The sequence below is a fragment of the Polypterus senegalus genome, chromosome 4 (assembly GCF_016835505.1).
Source record: "Polypterus senegalus isolate Bchr_013 chromosome 4, ASM1683550v1, whole genome shotgun sequence".
NCBI classification, from domain to species: Eukaryota; Metazoa; Chordata; class Cladistia; order Polypteriformes; family Polypteridae; genus Polypterus; species Polypterus senegalus.
Window position 1 is genome coordinate 234,573,596 of NC_053157.1, and position 17,167 is coordinate 234,590,762.

The 17,167-nt window shown below is 42.0% G+C and overlaps 1 protein-coding gene across 4 annotated transcripts in view; it reads left to right on the forward strand.

Annotated features, from left to right (window-relative positions):
• Positions 1-16,916, forward strand: part of LOC120528157 (zinc finger protein OZF-like) — a 38,521-nt gene extending 21,605 nt beyond the window's left edge. For 2 of the 4 annotated variants that reach the window (XM_039752229.1, XM_039752228.1), the window contains 2 exons: positions 5,016-5,502; positions 15,568-16,916. In XM_039752229.1, coding sequence (XP_039608163.1) covers positions 5,106-5,502; positions 15,568-16,772 — 1,602 coding nt within the window. In that variant the 5' untranslated portion in view covers positions 5,016-5,105 and the 3' untranslated portion in view covers positions 16,773-16,916. Of the gene's footprint in view, positions 1-5,011; positions 5,503-15,567 lie in introns of all 4 variants that reach the window. The other 2 variants (XM_039752227.1, XM_039752230.1) reach the window with 1 other exon arrangement.
• The last annotated feature ends 251 nt before the right edge of the window (positions 16,917-17,167 follow it).

Genomic DNA, 17,167 nt, shown 5'->3' on the forward strand with positions numbered 1-17,167 from the left:
GGTCATCTGTTGGCTCGTTTCGCATCTCATTTCTGTTTGGCTGCCATTTAAACAAGAAAAGAATAAATTCAGAGGCCTGAATCCTTAAAAACATGAAGGGAAAAGAAGTTAATTAGCAGTGAAAACTGATCACTGATTAGGGATAAGGGTTAGAATGAAAACCTGCAGCCACTGTGGCCATCGAGGCTCAGAGTTGGACACCCCTGGATAACAATACTCTCCCTCTACTTCGTATACAACATGGCGGACTTAATAGCTGAGTGCCAAAAGTCTCACACAACGGACGAGAGCCTCGTTCAGCCAGCGGCGTTCGCAATGAGTAAAGGGTACACGTGTGTTATAACTCCGCCCACTCAACCCAGAAAGCTCTTCTCCATTGATGATGACCCTTTCGATGTTCTACGTAACGACATTAGAAACTTCACGACAGGAGTAATGTTGCAAAAGTGATTAATAAATCAAAGTTTAGGTATTGTGGAAGATGCCAGCCCGTACAACAGACAGAGACGCAGACTCCCAATGTCCAGAACACGTACTTTTCATTTTTGTTTCTTCTGCACACACAAGACACGGTGAACCAATCACCACAATAAACTGACAGTCCTTTCTTTCTCTTTTAATTTTCTTTCTTCTTCCGCTGCCTCCCCTCCTCTCCCGCAAGCTCTGTCTATCTCCTGACTCCGGCTCCTAGAATGGAGTGAGGCGGCCCCTTTTATGTCGCTCTGATGATTTTCCTAACAGCACTTCTGCCATACCAGGGCTCCGGAACTGTCCAGGCGGCCCCTTGTGGGGGCCAAAGTAACCAGAACAGGGTTGAGCTCCCAAGCTCCAATCCCGTGACCCTTATGTAATCCAGGGGGGCTGCCCTCTTGCGTGCCTCTCTCTCGGTCCTTCTGTTCTCCAGGCGTCCGCCACAGTAGTCCTGTTTTTGTTTTGTAAATGAACAAATGTGAAAATGGACAAAGTTTTTGTTATAAGACTGTAAATAAAGGAATGTAAAAACAATGAAGGTTTGTCTCTTAGCCTGTGCCTGTGGTGGGTTTATATGTCCTTTTTGTAGCCTGGAGACCGAAACTGCACCCAGGACTCCAGATGAGGCCTCACCAGTGCATTATAAAGCTTGAGCAGAACCTCCTGTGACTTGTACTCCACACTTCAAGGCGCTATATAACCTGACATTCTGTTAGCCCTCTTAATGACTTCTGAACACTGTCGGGAAGTCGATAGCTTAGAGTCCACTATGACTCCTAAATCCTTCTCATAAGGTGGACTCTCGATTTAATGGCCGCCTGTCGTGTATTCAAACCTCACATTTTTACTTCCTATGTGTAATACTTTACTGACATTAAATTTCATCTTCCATACATGCTATCCAAGTCCTCCTGTGATGATATAACTAATCCACCTGTTTTGGTATCATCTGCAAACTTAACCAGCTTGTTACTTATAGTCCTATCTAAATCATTTATGTATATTAAAAATAGCAGCAGCCCCCGCACTACCCCCTGCTGGTCACCACTCTTAACATCACCCAGTTCTGATTTGGTTCCTCACATTCTCATCACCCTCTGCTTCCTTTGCTAATTCAGCCCCCATCGACACACCACACCCTGATCTGACACTTCTTTTAGTTTGATGCCCTGATTCTCCTTTGGCGCCTTCACCAGCTTGTTACTTATATTCCTATCCAAGTCATTTCTATATATTAAAAGTAGCAGCGGCCCCAGCACTGCCACCTGCTGGTCACCACTCTTAACATTGGACAGTTCTGATGAGGTTCCTCACACTCTCATCACCCTCTGCTTCCTGTGTCTGAGCCAATTCTGCACCCATCTAAAAACATCACCCTAAACTGCCACTTCTTTTAATTTGATGCCCCGATTCTCCTTTGGCGCCTTCACCAGCTTGTTACTTATAGTCCTATCTAAATCATTTATGTATATTAAAAGTAGCTGCAGACCCAGCACTGCCTTCTGCTGGACACCACTCTTAACATTGGCCTGTTCTGATTTGGTTCCTCACACTCTCATCACCCTCTGCTTCCTGTGTGTGAGCCAATTCTGCACCCATCTAAAAACATCACCCTAAACTGCCACTTCTTTTAATTTGATGCCCCGATTCTCCTTTGGCGCCTTCACCAGCTTGTTACTTATAGTCCTATCTAAATCATTTATGTATATTAAAAGTAGCTGCAGACCCAGCACTGCCTTCTGCTGGACACCACTCTTAACATTGGCCTGTTCTGATTTGGTTCCTCACACTCTCATCACCCTCTGCTTCCTGTGTGTGAGCCAATTCTGCACCCATCTAAAAACATCACCCTGAACTGCCACTTCTTTTAATTTGATGCCCAACCTCTCATGTGGCACCTCATCAAATGCTTTCTGAAAGTCCAGATCAATAATCTCATGTGCTCCACTTTGATCAAATCCTTTTGTGTCCTCCTCATAGAAATTCCAACATGTTAGTCAAACACGACCTCCCTCTTCTGAGCCCATGCTGACTTTTCAGAATAACTCCTGTCCTTGCCATGTGTTGCTCAGTCTTATCCTTAATAATTCCTTCCATTAATTTACCTGTGATACACATTAAGCTTACTGGCCTGTAGTTGCTTTGATCTGCCCTGTCACCCTTTTTATGTAACGGGATGATCTATGCCATTGTTTTATCTTGGTAGAGTAATATATGTATTGCTCTACTTTCCCCTATTGTATTATTAATATGCAGCCTTAGAATGCCTAAACTCACAGACTTACCACTGTTTATAAGGTCTTATTGTATATAACTTCTCCCCACCTTCCCTTCTATATCTATAACCTCAGGCAATTAGATGTAGTAAAAAGACAAGCAGGAGTTAAGTTACACATAAAATAATGTATTACTGATAATATTCATAAATAATAACAAAATGCAAAGTCCATTTGAATATTGGCAACCATACAACCTGATAAAATGGTGATGTGTAATTCAGGTGGCACACAGACTTTTAGTTACTTAAAATGTCTCTAGTTAAGGCATCGTTGGTGCTCAGCTTTCAGCCACATGTCTGTTCAATATGGCTGCTGAGCTGTGCTCTTCATTGTGTTGTCTTCATCATCACAGGTTAGCAAGAGAGATGCTTCTTCATCATATGTTGGTTAGAGAGAGAGAGAATGTGGTTGAGCAAGCAAATTTATAGGTTTTCTGTCCAACTCCCTACAGCGAATGGGATATCATGGTACTTGAAGGCCTCTGAGACAAGCCAATTCCAAACAGCCATATCTCAGACCAACGAGAGAAATAGAACATTTTAACACCTCAACCCCCCCAGACCATCTGTTATGCTAACCTGGCTTTGTATGGGGAATGAGACAAAGACTTTAGCAGAGAAATACTCATCAAACTGGTTTATAAAAACTGTCATAAAATTACAAAGAGACAGTCGTAAAAATGGGGGTTTAAATACCTCTCACCACTTGGTTTGCCTAAATTATAAATACAGACATACAAAACATTTATCAAGTTATATGCAAAATCCCACATCACAACAGCCATTTTGCAGTCCTTTGGAATCTCTCCAGTGTGCAGTATCTTCCAAACAGTATGCGTCACTGCTCCATATCTGTACTCACAACCCTCCTTAAGAACTCGAAGGTCAATATGATCTGGTCCTGGTGATTTGTTTGATTTCAGCCTGTTTAATCTGAGCAGCTCTTCTCTCTCTACAATTTCCAAATCCCTCAGTACCTCCTTAGTAGTCCCTGTTACCTCTGGGAGGTTACCTACTTGCTCACTTGCGTTTTTCTGAGGTCTTCACAAGTTCAGAGCATCTGCTATTTCATTGTCTGTACCTTTTAATTCCCTTTTACTATTCGTGATGCACTTTACCTCCTCCTTGACTGTTCTTTTACTAATCAAATACTGAAAGAATCTGTTAGGGTCGTCTTTCGCCTTATCTGCTCTATTCCTCTCTAACTGTCTTTTATCCTCCCTCATATCCTTCTTAATGGTTGCCCTCATGCCGTCATACGCCCTACAATTTACTTTGGAGGTATTTGTCTTGCACGTCTTATACAGCTATTTTTTCCTTTGGCAGCTTCTTTTTTATTTCCTTTTGGGAATGTCGGATGCTCCTGGGTGTGGGGCCAACTGGTGCACAAAGTGGGCATTCAATTTAGGGGTTTGTAGATCAAAAACAGGGCTGCCTGTGACCCAGAGAAATCATTTAGGGACTGGGATGGGAGTGACACCTGGGGAAGGCATTAAATGTCTTCTCCATGCCAGAAAGATAAACAGGTAGAGAGAAATGGAGTCAGAGAAGGAGTGCTTTAGAGTATGGACTGGGCAGATTTAATAGCCACCCCTCCTAGCAGATGGGGGATCACCAGCCTTTAAGGCAGGTCCACTGAATCTGTTAGTTGTCTTCTGATATTGTTAATGGCTGTCAAGCATGACTCAGTAGATGTTTGTGCTCAACGTGTTCTCTTTGTCTCTTTCTGTTGTTGAGGTGTGTCATGTTAGTACAGGGTGGTCCATATCTAATTATGCAGATCCAGATCATCTGGATGACTTTGATTTTTGCAGGGACGATTCCAGTTCGGCGCAAAGACGACTCTTCATGTCGTCAGTTTGCACACTTCTTGATGGTCCGGGATTTTTCAGGTGATTTTTTCTATGTAATAAACTTAATAAGTTATAGCATAATGAAAATTGCATAATTATATCTGGGCCACCCTATACATCACATGGGTGGTCTCTTTTGAAGTGGTGGTCTTTGTCAAATCTGGACTTTACATTTTGACTAGACCTGTGCCTGTCGGTTTAAATTTATTTAAAATTAAAAACCCTGAATTTTAAAATGTTCATCTTGGGCTAACAGCATGGATTTAAAGCAGTCTCACGTAAACAAAAAACAAAAAGCTGAACTGGTAGTTCTCTGTGTTTGCTATACTGTACATTGAAAATTGACCCCGTTTTCAAATTGTTTTTGGTTACTTTTATAAAGCTTTTTTATCACTTTTTATTTTGTCAGATAGAAAGGCGACTCCCTCATAAGTCCGTGTGAGAAGCGAATCTTAAGAAAAGAAGAGCAATCACTTGGGGAAGAGAAGAGTTTTACACAGAACATGGCCTCGAACAGCATGGAGGAAAGACTGGCCCATATTAAAGAAGAGGACTGTGAGTGGGGTGATCCAGAAGGTGCCTGTGTGAAGTCGGAGGCTTGTGAAGGGAGAATGACATTTTTGAAAGAGGAGGAGTGCAAGGGGGAGATGACTGAAGCTAAAGTGGAGGATTTGGGAGATCTCTCGGTTAGTCTTGAGCTGCAAAACCTCAAGACGGGGAATGTTTTCAAACAGGAGCTTTTTGAAGACTCACAGCGTCGGGTCACTGACACGGAAGAACTGGCTACCCAGGAGAAGTCTGCGGAACTGAAATCGGAGTTTTCCAACTCTGAAGAGAAAATCAGTAAAGGAAGCCAGAAAAAAGAAGAAGAGCAGATGTCATCTAAGAATGTGGGAATGAGTAAGTAATGTAATTAAACATCAAAGAAAGTGTAACTGAAAAAATCTACAAGTTCTACCTGTTTTTGTTTTTCCATTTTCAGTAGGTAGAAATGAGAGCGAGATACACAAATAGAGATGAGAGCTGCTTTAGTGTGTAGCGACTAAGGGCCGCTTTATACTTCACGCTCAGAACGTGCATGCATTCATTTGACACATCCTCGGAAATTAACACGATGTGTGTGAGTTGCAGTACCAGCAAAGTCGGGGGGCGCAGTGTGATCGAGTCGGAACGTGACGTTCGAGTCTCTGTTTACTATCTACATGTGAGAGAAAGCTGCTTTGAGGATCCTACGGGATCGATGTGAGCGCTTCAGTGTTTGATGAACGGTTCGATGTGGTGAAGCAAACTGCCGACATAGAAATGCTTTAATATTCACGCCTCGCATATTCCCCAACGTAATGACATGGTGCATTTTAAAAGCCTCACAAGAGGAAGTCAGTTTATGAAGTAAATAGCGAATAACTGCTAGGTCGGGAACACAATACGAAGCATTACTGTGCTACATCAGTTATGGCTGGGTTTGTGAAAGTCTAGTAAATTAAACATCGATTTTTTTTTAAGACGAGGTTCTACTTTAATGACAAAATAAACTACAAGATTAAATTGGAAATGTCGAGAATAAAGTTGGTACGTTGACTTTCATCTCAACATTCACTTTTCTTCTTCATGCCCCTAATACGCTTCTGTGTTAGCGCGATGTCGTTATTGCACGGCAGCGTTTGCTGCACGCACGTCTTTCGCAGTGAGAAGGGAGGTGCAAACATGTGCCCTCTAGTGGCTGTGGTGGAGCGTGGGCAGAGCCGACAGCTCCAGACACGCACAGGTCTTTCATTTATATTTGTCTAATTGCTAAGGTGAGCATTTTAAACCCAAAGAATTAATAATGTATGTAATGTAATATGCTGCTGCATTCTTAGTTCCGCTATCATCTCTTATATATATTTCTCTTCTGGTTCGTCCTGCTTCCTCTTCAAAAGCGGTCCCGCCCACACATAGCCGACACGGCATTTCCCGATTCCTATTCCTGCTCTTCCAAACCCTTCTCCACGCTACCTGAGGCCTCCCATAGACCCCCATGCCGTTTTTCTCAATTCCTATTCCTCCTTCGGACTACCGCGTTCCCCGCTCCTCTCTCATGACCCCATTGGTGTCATGTCACTGCCCTATATCTAGCCTGACCGCGTCACCTTTCACTTCAGCTGTGTGTGCGCCTGGGAGCCTTTTCCGTAGCCTGCTACAGGAAGGTACTCTGTCGACCATTGGCATTGGTTTCGCTCCTTGCTATTCGTTTTGCTCCTTCCTATTTTTGTTATACTGTGACAGTTGTTTCCTAAGCCTTTGTTATAAAATGAACGACAGTATCCCTAATTATCCTCCATATACTGCCTGTTATCTTCCGTGGTTCTTGAGCCCTCACCGTTGCCTCTTCCATCAACAAACACAGGCTGTGGAACGTGTGGACGAAGGTTCGAGACAACAGCAGGCAGACACCGATTCGAACAAGCAGAATTCTTTTTATTCTTTCTTTGTGAGCAGAGAAATCTGTGCAGACCCTGTCAGCTTGTCATTGACAGTTTCTAATCACAGCTCTCTCTTTCCCCCCCGCCACCCCCTCCTTTACACTCGGCTTTTATATCCTTTTTTTTTTAATCAGTACACACTTACCGCAAAGCTTATCTTATAGTTGCAGCTTTACAGGCAGCCCTCCCTCACTGGTGGAGTTACTTCTTTTTTTTTTTGTTAACTAAGACAGGGTGCATCTTCGTAAGGGCTGACACACCCTTCATCCACCTCTTCCCACTTAGCTTGCGGCTATTCTCTACGTCCAGGTTTCTAACCTTTAACTTTCCTCCATCACATACCTTAACAATCTTAATGCATTCATATGGCCAACACAAAGAACTCTTATACTTGCAGATACAGTGGAACCTCGGTTTACGAGTGTTTTGCAAGACGAGCAAAAATTTTTAATAAATTTTGACTTGATAAACGAGCGATGTCTTGCAATACGAGTAGTATGGATACACTTTGTCTGCTGAGCGTCATGTGATCACAACTGAGCTGATGGTTCTCTTTTGCGCGCGTCTCCCTCTTTCTCTCCTTATCAATCTCACTTGGGCGTAGCGCGTCTCTGTCCTTATGTCGCCCAGCGCGCCTCTCTCTCTCTCTCTCCTTATCTCTGCTGCCTAGCGTCTCTCTCTCTCTCTCTCTCTCTCTATCTCCGCCTAGCTGCTCTCTCTCTCTCTCTCTCATCTCGCTCGCCTAGCGCGTCTCTCTCTCTCTCTCTTATCTCGCTAGCCTAGCGCGTGTCTCTCGCTCTCCTTATCTCGCTCGCCTAGCGTGTCTCTCTCGCTCTCCTTATCGCTCTCTCCCAGCGCGTCTCTCTCTCTCTCTCTCTCTCTCTCTCTCTCTCTCTCCCTCTCCTTATCTCGCCGCCAGCCTGTCTCTCTCTCTCTCTCTCTCTCTCCTTATCTCGCTCACCCAGCGCGTCTCTCTCTCTCTCTCTCCTTATCTTGCTCGCCGCCCAGCGTGTCTCTCTCTCTCTCCTTATGTCACTCGCCGCCCAGCATCTCTCTCTCTCTCTCTGGCAATTGTCTGTGTGCCTCACTCCTATAGTCAACATCTGTTTACTACAGCATTGTGACTGTGTGTGTGTGCGCTGTGAAGTCTGAGTCCTCATCTTGCTCCCCAAAACACGGCTGAGTCTCAGTACTTTAACAACACCAGCTTTATTCAGCTTGAAACGGCAACAGCGCTGTTATTTATTGTAGCAGGATCTTTATAATGTTCCTTGTATGACCGATTGAGCTTATAGCATGTCTGCGATCTTTTTGGATGCGCTTTATATGGCGAACTGCTAGAGTGCTGGCAGACTGCGATTGCTTTGGGACGCTCTTCAGCGTGTCGTCCCGTTGGGTGGAATCTCACATGAGTTTAGAAACTTGCACCAGCCATGATTTTTTTTAAAGGTAAAGTGCAGGTTAATTTGTATTATGTATTTTATTTTATATTTTGTATTAATCATTTTTATATGAATAGTTTTGGGTTGTGGAACGAATCATCCGAGTTTCCATTATTTCTTATGGGGAAATTTGCTTTGATATACGAGTGCTTTGGATTGCGAGCACGTTTCCGGAATGAATTATACTCGCAAACTGAGGTTCCACTGTATATACATTTTCTTAGCATCAGCTGGTTTGCATAACATATTTTCCATCCACCCAAACGCACCCAGATAGTAATCGTCAAGGTGTTTTAGACTTGTTTATCTAAGTACCAAATGTTACATTGCACTTGGGTGTAGTCTCAAGATATTCTTCCTCTCTTTTGGACTAGGTCAAAAGGCCCTCAGCCCAAGATTCTTTGTTCAACTATTATTTAAGATATTGATTCAAATTTTTATTATTCCACAAATGAAATGAAGGTCACTGGCTTCTTCAAGTTGGGGAAGGTAAAACTGAGACATGGCAGAACTACCTTCTCAACATTTACCACAACGACAAGACCCAGTTGCTCAACTTTACGGTGATATTCATTTCTCGACTGTGACTCCCCAACAACTTTCTGCACTAGCAATACTGAGCGTCACAAACGACGATTCTTTACATATTAGCAACAAAGTTCTTGATCTTATGCAGGGTGAAACAGTGACCTTCAAGAGTGTAGATACAGTAGTCCGTGACGATCCTAATGATACCCACAGGAGTTTTTACACACCCTCACATCAACTGGCATGCCTCCCCATATCCTTCATCTAAAGGTGGGAGCCGTAGTTCTGCTCCTCCGAAATATTATGCCATCAAAAGGTCTTTGCAACGGAGCAAGACTCATCGTTACCCGAATACATACAAATATTATTGAGTTCAATCCGATCGCTATGCTGAAACAATCTTCATTCCCAGAATCTTGTCTCCTTCCTTCTGATACCAATCTCCCTTTTAAATTGAAACGCACACAATTCCCACTCAGACTCGCCTTCTTCATGACTATCAACAAGTCCCAAGGACAAACGTTTGCAAAGATTTGCGTTAATCTGCAACAAGCAGTCTTCAGTCACGGTCAGTTGTACGTGGCTTTTTCTACGGTTAGATCTTTCGACTCATTATCTGACGTCTCCACCGAAACACCTATTCATAACTGTGTCTTTCAACAACTATTTATTTCTTCTTGATTTCTGAATTTGTTTCTCACCGTTTTCCGTTCCTATTCTTACACCAGCGTATGTAACGGCGGGCATCGGCTATTTAAATTATTTTGATGTGTTCATTACAAAATGGCAAAGCATTTGAAATGGAAATAATGGGCGGACCTGCTCCCACCTGGCCATGGAACAGCTGGTCAGTTAAATGTCCAAATACTTTGAGCTCCTGGAAATGGGGAGCTATGCAGGAAAAATGGCCGTCATTCCTAAATGGCTGATATGATATTTTTGGTAAATCCTTTGAATGAAAGCTGAAAGTCTACATACACTTCAGTCATGGAATTGTTTGTGTAGCTGCGTTTAGCCAAAAGTACCAAAGTTCAGCAGCTCCAGCTCATAAATGCGATTCAGCAAAAGCCTGACATGTCGAAATGATTCCACCGACAAAGTATCTTGGATTTTAAAAGCTTTAGTAAAAATTCAAAGTTAAGCAATTCACACAAAAAAGAGAAAATTGATATAGCAAAAAGAAAAGCTCTCTTTAAAGCTTTTCTTGAGGTTTGCTTACAGTTGAACAATTTCTAAACGTTTCTCAACCATTTCAGAACCATCAGAAAACTGTATGCCTGTCCCATTTCTGTGCTGCAAATGGGTCGTTCAGTCCCTGTTAGCAATGGGGGGCCAATTCTAAACAACAACTGACTTCATTAACACGCTGTATCTTAGTTAGAGCAAGAAAGTTCTATCTGTTATGAACTTACAGGGGGTAAAAGGCTGTACCATTGTCTAGATCTATGGAAGAAAATTATATTCTAATTAAGCAAACATTAGTAAGAGTATTAGTATTCACTTAAAGCATTTACTGTTTAAGATTGGCTCTTACAGTTTGTTCATTTCAAATCCATTGTGATGGCACACAGAGCCAAAATGATACAAATTGTGTCCCTGTCCAAGTACTTTTGGACCCAAGTATGAAAGCGTTATATGATTATTGTAAAAAATATCTTGTATAAACAATGAAATGCAAGAGAATTAACAATAGAGCATCCTGTCACGCACGGCACTGCCCTCATTTAAGATGCAGATGGGCTGTGGGCAGAAGGCCCTCCTCCGTTTCTCTGTCTGCTCTTCAGGCAGCCATAGTGTTTACCTGAGCGCACCCCGGAGATCAGAACATTAGAACAATCTAGACGAGAACAGGCCATTCAGCCCAACAAGCTCACCAGTCCTATCCACTTGTTTCCTCCAAGAAAACATCAAGTCGAGTTTTGAAAGTCCCTAACGTCTTACTGTCTACCACACTACTTGGCCTCTTATTCCAAGTGGCTATCGTTCTTTGTGTAAAGAAAAACGTCCTAATGTTTGTGCAAAATTTGCCCTTAACAAGTTTCCAACTGTGTCCCTGTGTTCTCGATGAACTCATTTTAAAATAACAGTCTCGATCCATTGGACTATTCCCTTCATAATTTTAAACACTTCAATCATGTCACCTCTTAATCTTCTTTTGCTTAAACTGTAAAGGCTCAGCTCTTTTAATCTTTCCTCATAATTCAACGCCTGTAGCCCTGAATCAGCCTAGTCGCTCTTCTCTGGACCTGCTCTAGTGCTGCTATGTCCTTTTTATAGACCCAAACTGCACCCAGGACTCCAGATGAGGCCTCACCAGTGTGTTATAAAGCTTGAGCAGAACCTCCTGTGACTTGTACTCCACACATCAAGGCACTATATAACATGACATCCTGTTAGCCTTCTTAATGGCTTCTAAACACTGTCTGGAAGTCGATAGCTTAGAGTCCACTATGACTCCTAAATCCTTCTCATAAGGTGGACTCTCGATTTTCTGACCACCCATTGTGTATTCAAACCTAATATTTTTATTTCCTATGTGTAATTCTTTACATTTACTGACATTAAATTTCATCTGCCACAAATCTGCCCAAGCCTGTCTGCTATCCAAGTCCTTCTGTAATGATATAACGGATTCCAAATTATCTGCTAATCCACCTGTCTTGGTATCATCTGCAAGTTTAACCAGCTTGTTACTTATATTCCAGTCTAAATCATTTATACAGGTGCTGGTCATAAAATTAGAATATCATGACAAAGTTGATTTATTTCAGTAATTCTATTCAAAAAGTGAAACTTGTATATTAGATTCATTCATTACACACAGACTGATGTATTTCAAATGTTTATTTCTTTTAATTTTGATGATTATAACTGACAACTAATGAAAGTCCCAAATTCAGTATCTCGGAAAATTAGAATATTGTGAAAAGGTTCAATATTGAAGACACCTGGTGCCACACTCTAATCAGCTCATTAACTCAAAAGCCTTTAAATGGTCTCTCAGTCGAGTTCTGTAGGCTACACAATCATGGGGAAGACTGCTGACTTGACAGTTGTCCAAAAGACGACCATTGACACCTCGCACAAGGAGGGCAAGACACAAAAGGTCATTGCTAAAGAGGCTGGCTGTTCACAGAGCTCTGTGTCCAAGCACATTAATAGAGAGGTGAAGGGAAGGACAAGATGTGGTAGAAAAAGTGTACAAGCAATAGGGATAACCGCTTGTACCCTGGAGAGGATTGTGAAACAAAACTGTGGGGGAGATTCACAAAGAGTGGACTGCAGCTGGAGTCAGTGCTTCAAGGACCACCACACACAGACGTATGTAAGACATGGGCTTCAGCTGTCGCATTCCTTGTGTCAAGCCACTCTTGAACAAGAGACAGCGTCAGAAGAGTCTCGACTGGACTGCTGCTGAGTGGTCCAAAGTTATGTTCTCTGATGAAAGTAAATTTTGCATTTCCTTTGGAAATCAAGGTCCCAGAGTCTGGAGGAAGAGAGGAGAGGCACAGAATCCACGTTGCTTGAGGTCCAGTGTAAAGTTTCCACAGTCAGTGATGGTTTGGGGTGCCATGTCATCTGCTGGTGTTGGTCCATTGTGTTTTCTGAGGTCCAAGGTCAACGCAGCCGTCTACCAGGAAGTTTTAGAGCACTTCATGCTTCCTGCTGCTGACGAACTTTATGGAGATGCAGATTTCATTTTCCAACAGGACCTGGCACCTGCACACAGTGCCAAAGCTACCAGTACCTGGTTTAAGGACCATGGTATCCCTGTTCTTGATTGGCCAGCAAACTCGCCTGACCTTAACCCCATAGAAAATCTATGGGGTATTGTGAAGAGGAAGATGCAATACGCCAGACCCAACAATTCAGAAGAGCTGAAGGCCACTATCAGAGGAACATGGGCTCTCCTAACACCTGAGCAGTGCCACAGACTGATCGACTCCATGCCACGCTGCATTGCTGCAGTAATCCAGGCCAACTAAATATTGAGTGCTGTACAGGCTCAGACTTTTCATGTTCATACCTTTCAGTTGGCCAACATTTCTAAAAATCCTTTTTTTGCATTGGTCTTAATTGATATTCTAATTTTCCGAGATACTGAATTTGGGACTTTCATTAGTTGTCAGTTATAATCATCAAAATTAAAAGAAATAAACATTTGAAATACATCAGTCTGTGTGTAATGAATGAATCTAATATACAAGTTTCACTTTTTGAATGGAATTACTGAAATAAATCAACTTTGTCATGATATTCTAATTTAATGACTGGCACCTGTATATATTAAAAATAGCAGCGGCCCTATCACTGACCCCTGCTGGTCACCACTCTTAACATCGGCCAGTTCTGATGAGGTTCCTCCCACCATCACCCTCTGCTTCCTGTGTCTGAGCCAATTCTGTACCCATCTAAAAACATCACCCTGAACTGCCACTTCTTTTAACTTGATGCCCAACCTCTCATGTGGCACCTTATCAAATGCTTTCTGAAAGTCCAGATAAATAATCTCATCTGCTCCACTTTGATCAAATCCTTTTGTTGCCTCCTCATAGAATTCCAACATGTTAGTAAAACACGACCTCCCTCTTCTGACCCCATGCTGACTGTTCAGAATAACTCCTGTCCTTGTCATGTGTTGCTCAATCTTATCCTTAATAATTCCTTCCATTAATTTTCCTGTGATGCTTGTTAAGCTTACTGGCCTATAGTTGCTTGGATCTGCCCTGTCACCCTTTTTATATAATGAGATGATATTTGCCATTTTCCAGTCCTTCGGAATCTCTCCAGTGCTCAGTGACTTCCTAAAAATATGTGTCAAGGGTTTATATCTGTACTCACTAGCCTCCTTAAGAACACGAAGATAAATATGATCTGGTCCTGGTGATTTGTTTGATTTCATCTTATTTAATCTGAGCAGCACTTCTCCCTCTACAATTTCCAAGTCCCTCAGTACCTCCTTAGTAGTTGTGTTTACCTCTGGCAGGTTATCCACTGCCTCACTTGTAAACACCTCAGAAAAATGTTAAGTTTAGGGCATCTGCTATTTCACTGTCTGTATCTTTTAATTCCCCTTTACTATTCCTGATGAACTTGACCTCCTCCTTAACTGTTCTTTTACTACTAAAATACTGAAAGAATCTCTTGGGGTCTTCTTTCGCCTTCTCTGCTATATTCCTGTCCAACTGTCTTTTAGCCTCTCTGATATCCTTCTTAATGGTTGCCCTCATTTTCTCATATGTGCTACGATTCACTTTGCAGTAATTAGTCTTATATGCCTTATACAGCAGTTTTTTCCTTTGCAACTTCTTTTTTGAATTTTTATTAATCCACCGTGGAGTTTTTTTTAGTTTCCTATTAATTCCACATTTAGGTCTCTATCTGTCCTGCATTACCTGTAACACATTTTTAAACCTGTTCCACTGCTCCTCGACTGTCTCCACATTTAAAAGCCTATCCCAGTCTATCCTACTTAGACTTTGTCACATCTGCTCAAAATTAGCAGAGTTCAACTTAACAATTTTAGTCTTTGCATCTGCACTTCTACAAAATACTGAGAATTGTATGACATTATGGTCACGTGACCCTAGTGGTCCAATCACCTCTACACCCACAATTCTATCCTGATTATTACAGAATACTAAATCCAGACAGGCTTCACCCCGTGTTGGCTCTTTAACATGCTGTGTTGAAAAACAGTCGCTGATTTCTCACTTTTTTTATTTTTAATAAATTTGCAAAAACCTTAAACTTTTTTCACGTTGTCATTATGGGGTGTTGTGTGTAGAATTCTGAGGAAAAAATGATTTTAATCCATTTTGGAATAAGGCTGTAACATAACAAAATGTGGAAAAAGTGATGCGCTGTGAATACTTTCCGGATGCACTGTATTTTACTCTCTCCTCTGTGTCTTTTTGATCCCTCCTCGACCTTCTCAGTGAGCAGTAGTGTGCAACAAGGAAAGATTTGGGGATCCAGCCCATATATTGTAACACAAGCACTTCTAAGTCCTAAATAACAATAGAGCAGTTTCTGGGTCGGAGTCCAAGATGGGACTGACTGGTAAGATGAGCAGGTAGACTTTTATAGGTGGAGGAAAGGAAGACGTGGGCCCATAAGGGAGCTGGCTGAAAGTAAGGTCAGAAGGAGGGCTTGGTTAGGAAGGGAATGCAGGAACTGGTTGTAGCTTAAGTGACGATCTATAGAAGAGGGAGAAGAGACATTAGCGCACTTCGCATCTTGCCCTCGGTTAAGCCTCGCAAGCACACGTGTGCGACAACACATAGTCATGGATTGCCTCAGACCATCTTGAGTTCATGTTAAACACTTTGCATTTGTGGAATCGCTTGAGACTCCATTTCAAAAGAATGTTCATTCAAGTAAGACTTATTCAGCTAAGTCTCGATGTCATAAGAACTCTTCAAGGAATGGGACTTAGGGGTGAGACAGAAACAGCAGCCAGTGTGCCATCAATCTCATGCTAAGATTTTATTTGTTATAATATATTAAATAAACTCTTTCTAACATTGCAGATTTCCAAGAGAGTGTCGGCTTATCATTGTCTTCATTTGCTCGGACCTCAACTCAGTTGAGACTGCAAAAGATGAAGAAATCAACAAGAGGATCTGAGAATATGACCGCAGACTCTTTGCCATGCAGTTCTCTTCCTTTGAAAAAAGCCACCAGTTCTGACCAACAACAAGGCCAGAGCACAGATCCAGATGCTTTTTATGCTGGTCGAGAGTGCAGACAGACTGTTAAAAATGAATCTGACTGCAAAGATAACAAGTCGATTCATACAAGACCGAAGCCATATTGCTGTTCTGAATGTGGTAAACGATTCCTCTATGAGAGCAGGTTTCAGGCACACATAAGAAAACATACTGAAGAAAACCCTCATTGCTGCTCTGAATGTGGAATGCAATTTTTTAACAGTTATACTCTCCAGCTCCATGAAAGAATCCACAGTGGAGAAAAGTCGTATGAGTGTGCTGAATGTGGAAAAAGATTCATTGAAAGTAGCCGTCTTCAGAGGCACAAAAGAATTCATACTGGAGAAAAGCCATATTGCTGTACTGAATGTGGCAAAAGATTTGTCTATGAGAGCTGGTTTCAGGCACACACAAGAAAACATGCTGAAGAAAATCCTCATTGCTGCTCTGAATGTGGAAAGCAGTTTTTTAACAGTTACACTCTCCAGATCCATAAAAGAATCCACACTGGAGAAAAGCCATTTGAGTGTGCTGAATGTGGAAAACGATTCATTAAAAGCAGCCGTCTTCACAGCCACAAAAGAATTCATACTGGAGAAAAGCCGTATTGCTGTTCTGAATGTGGCAAACGATTCAGCAGAAGTTGCCATCTTCAGAGACACTCTAGAATTCATACTGGAGAAAAGCCGTATTGCTGCTCTGAGTGTGGAAAGCAATTTTTTTACAGTTCCTGTCTCCAAGTCCATAAAAGAATCCACAGTGGAGAAAAGCCGTATGGGTGTGTTGAATGTGGAAAGCGATTCATTAAAACTAGCCATCTTCAGAGCCACTCAAGAATTCATACTGGAGAGAAGCCGTATTGCTGTGCTGACTGTGGCAAACGATTCACCATCAGTGGCCATCTTCAGAGACACAGAACAATTCATACTGTAGAAAAGCCCCATTGTTGTTCTGAATGTGGCAAAGGATTCAAACATAACAGCAGTCTTCAGACACACATAAAAATTCATCTAAGGCAAAAATAAGAAATGAAGCAAAATGACACCTGTTATTGTTTAACTGAACAGACTGCAACATGCACGCTTTCAAGGCAACTCGGGCCCCTTCTTAAGGCAAGTTATTAAAGGGAATGAGAGCTGTAGTAGTACAATTAAACAGTCACAACTGAAGAGTTCTGTCTGGTTTAATTAAATATTACAAGATATATTTAACAAATAGTACAGAATAAATTGAATTTAGTTCTCAAGAGAAATTGCAGTAAAGAAGCACACTGCTTAAGCAAATTACGGAATGACCCAGAAAACACACAAATGAACAAAATGGAATGGCCTGAGTAACCGTGACTTGAAGTAATATAAATTCCACTTAGATCTGCTGCTAACTGGAAGACACCCGTCATAGATACTGTGCCAGACCTTTG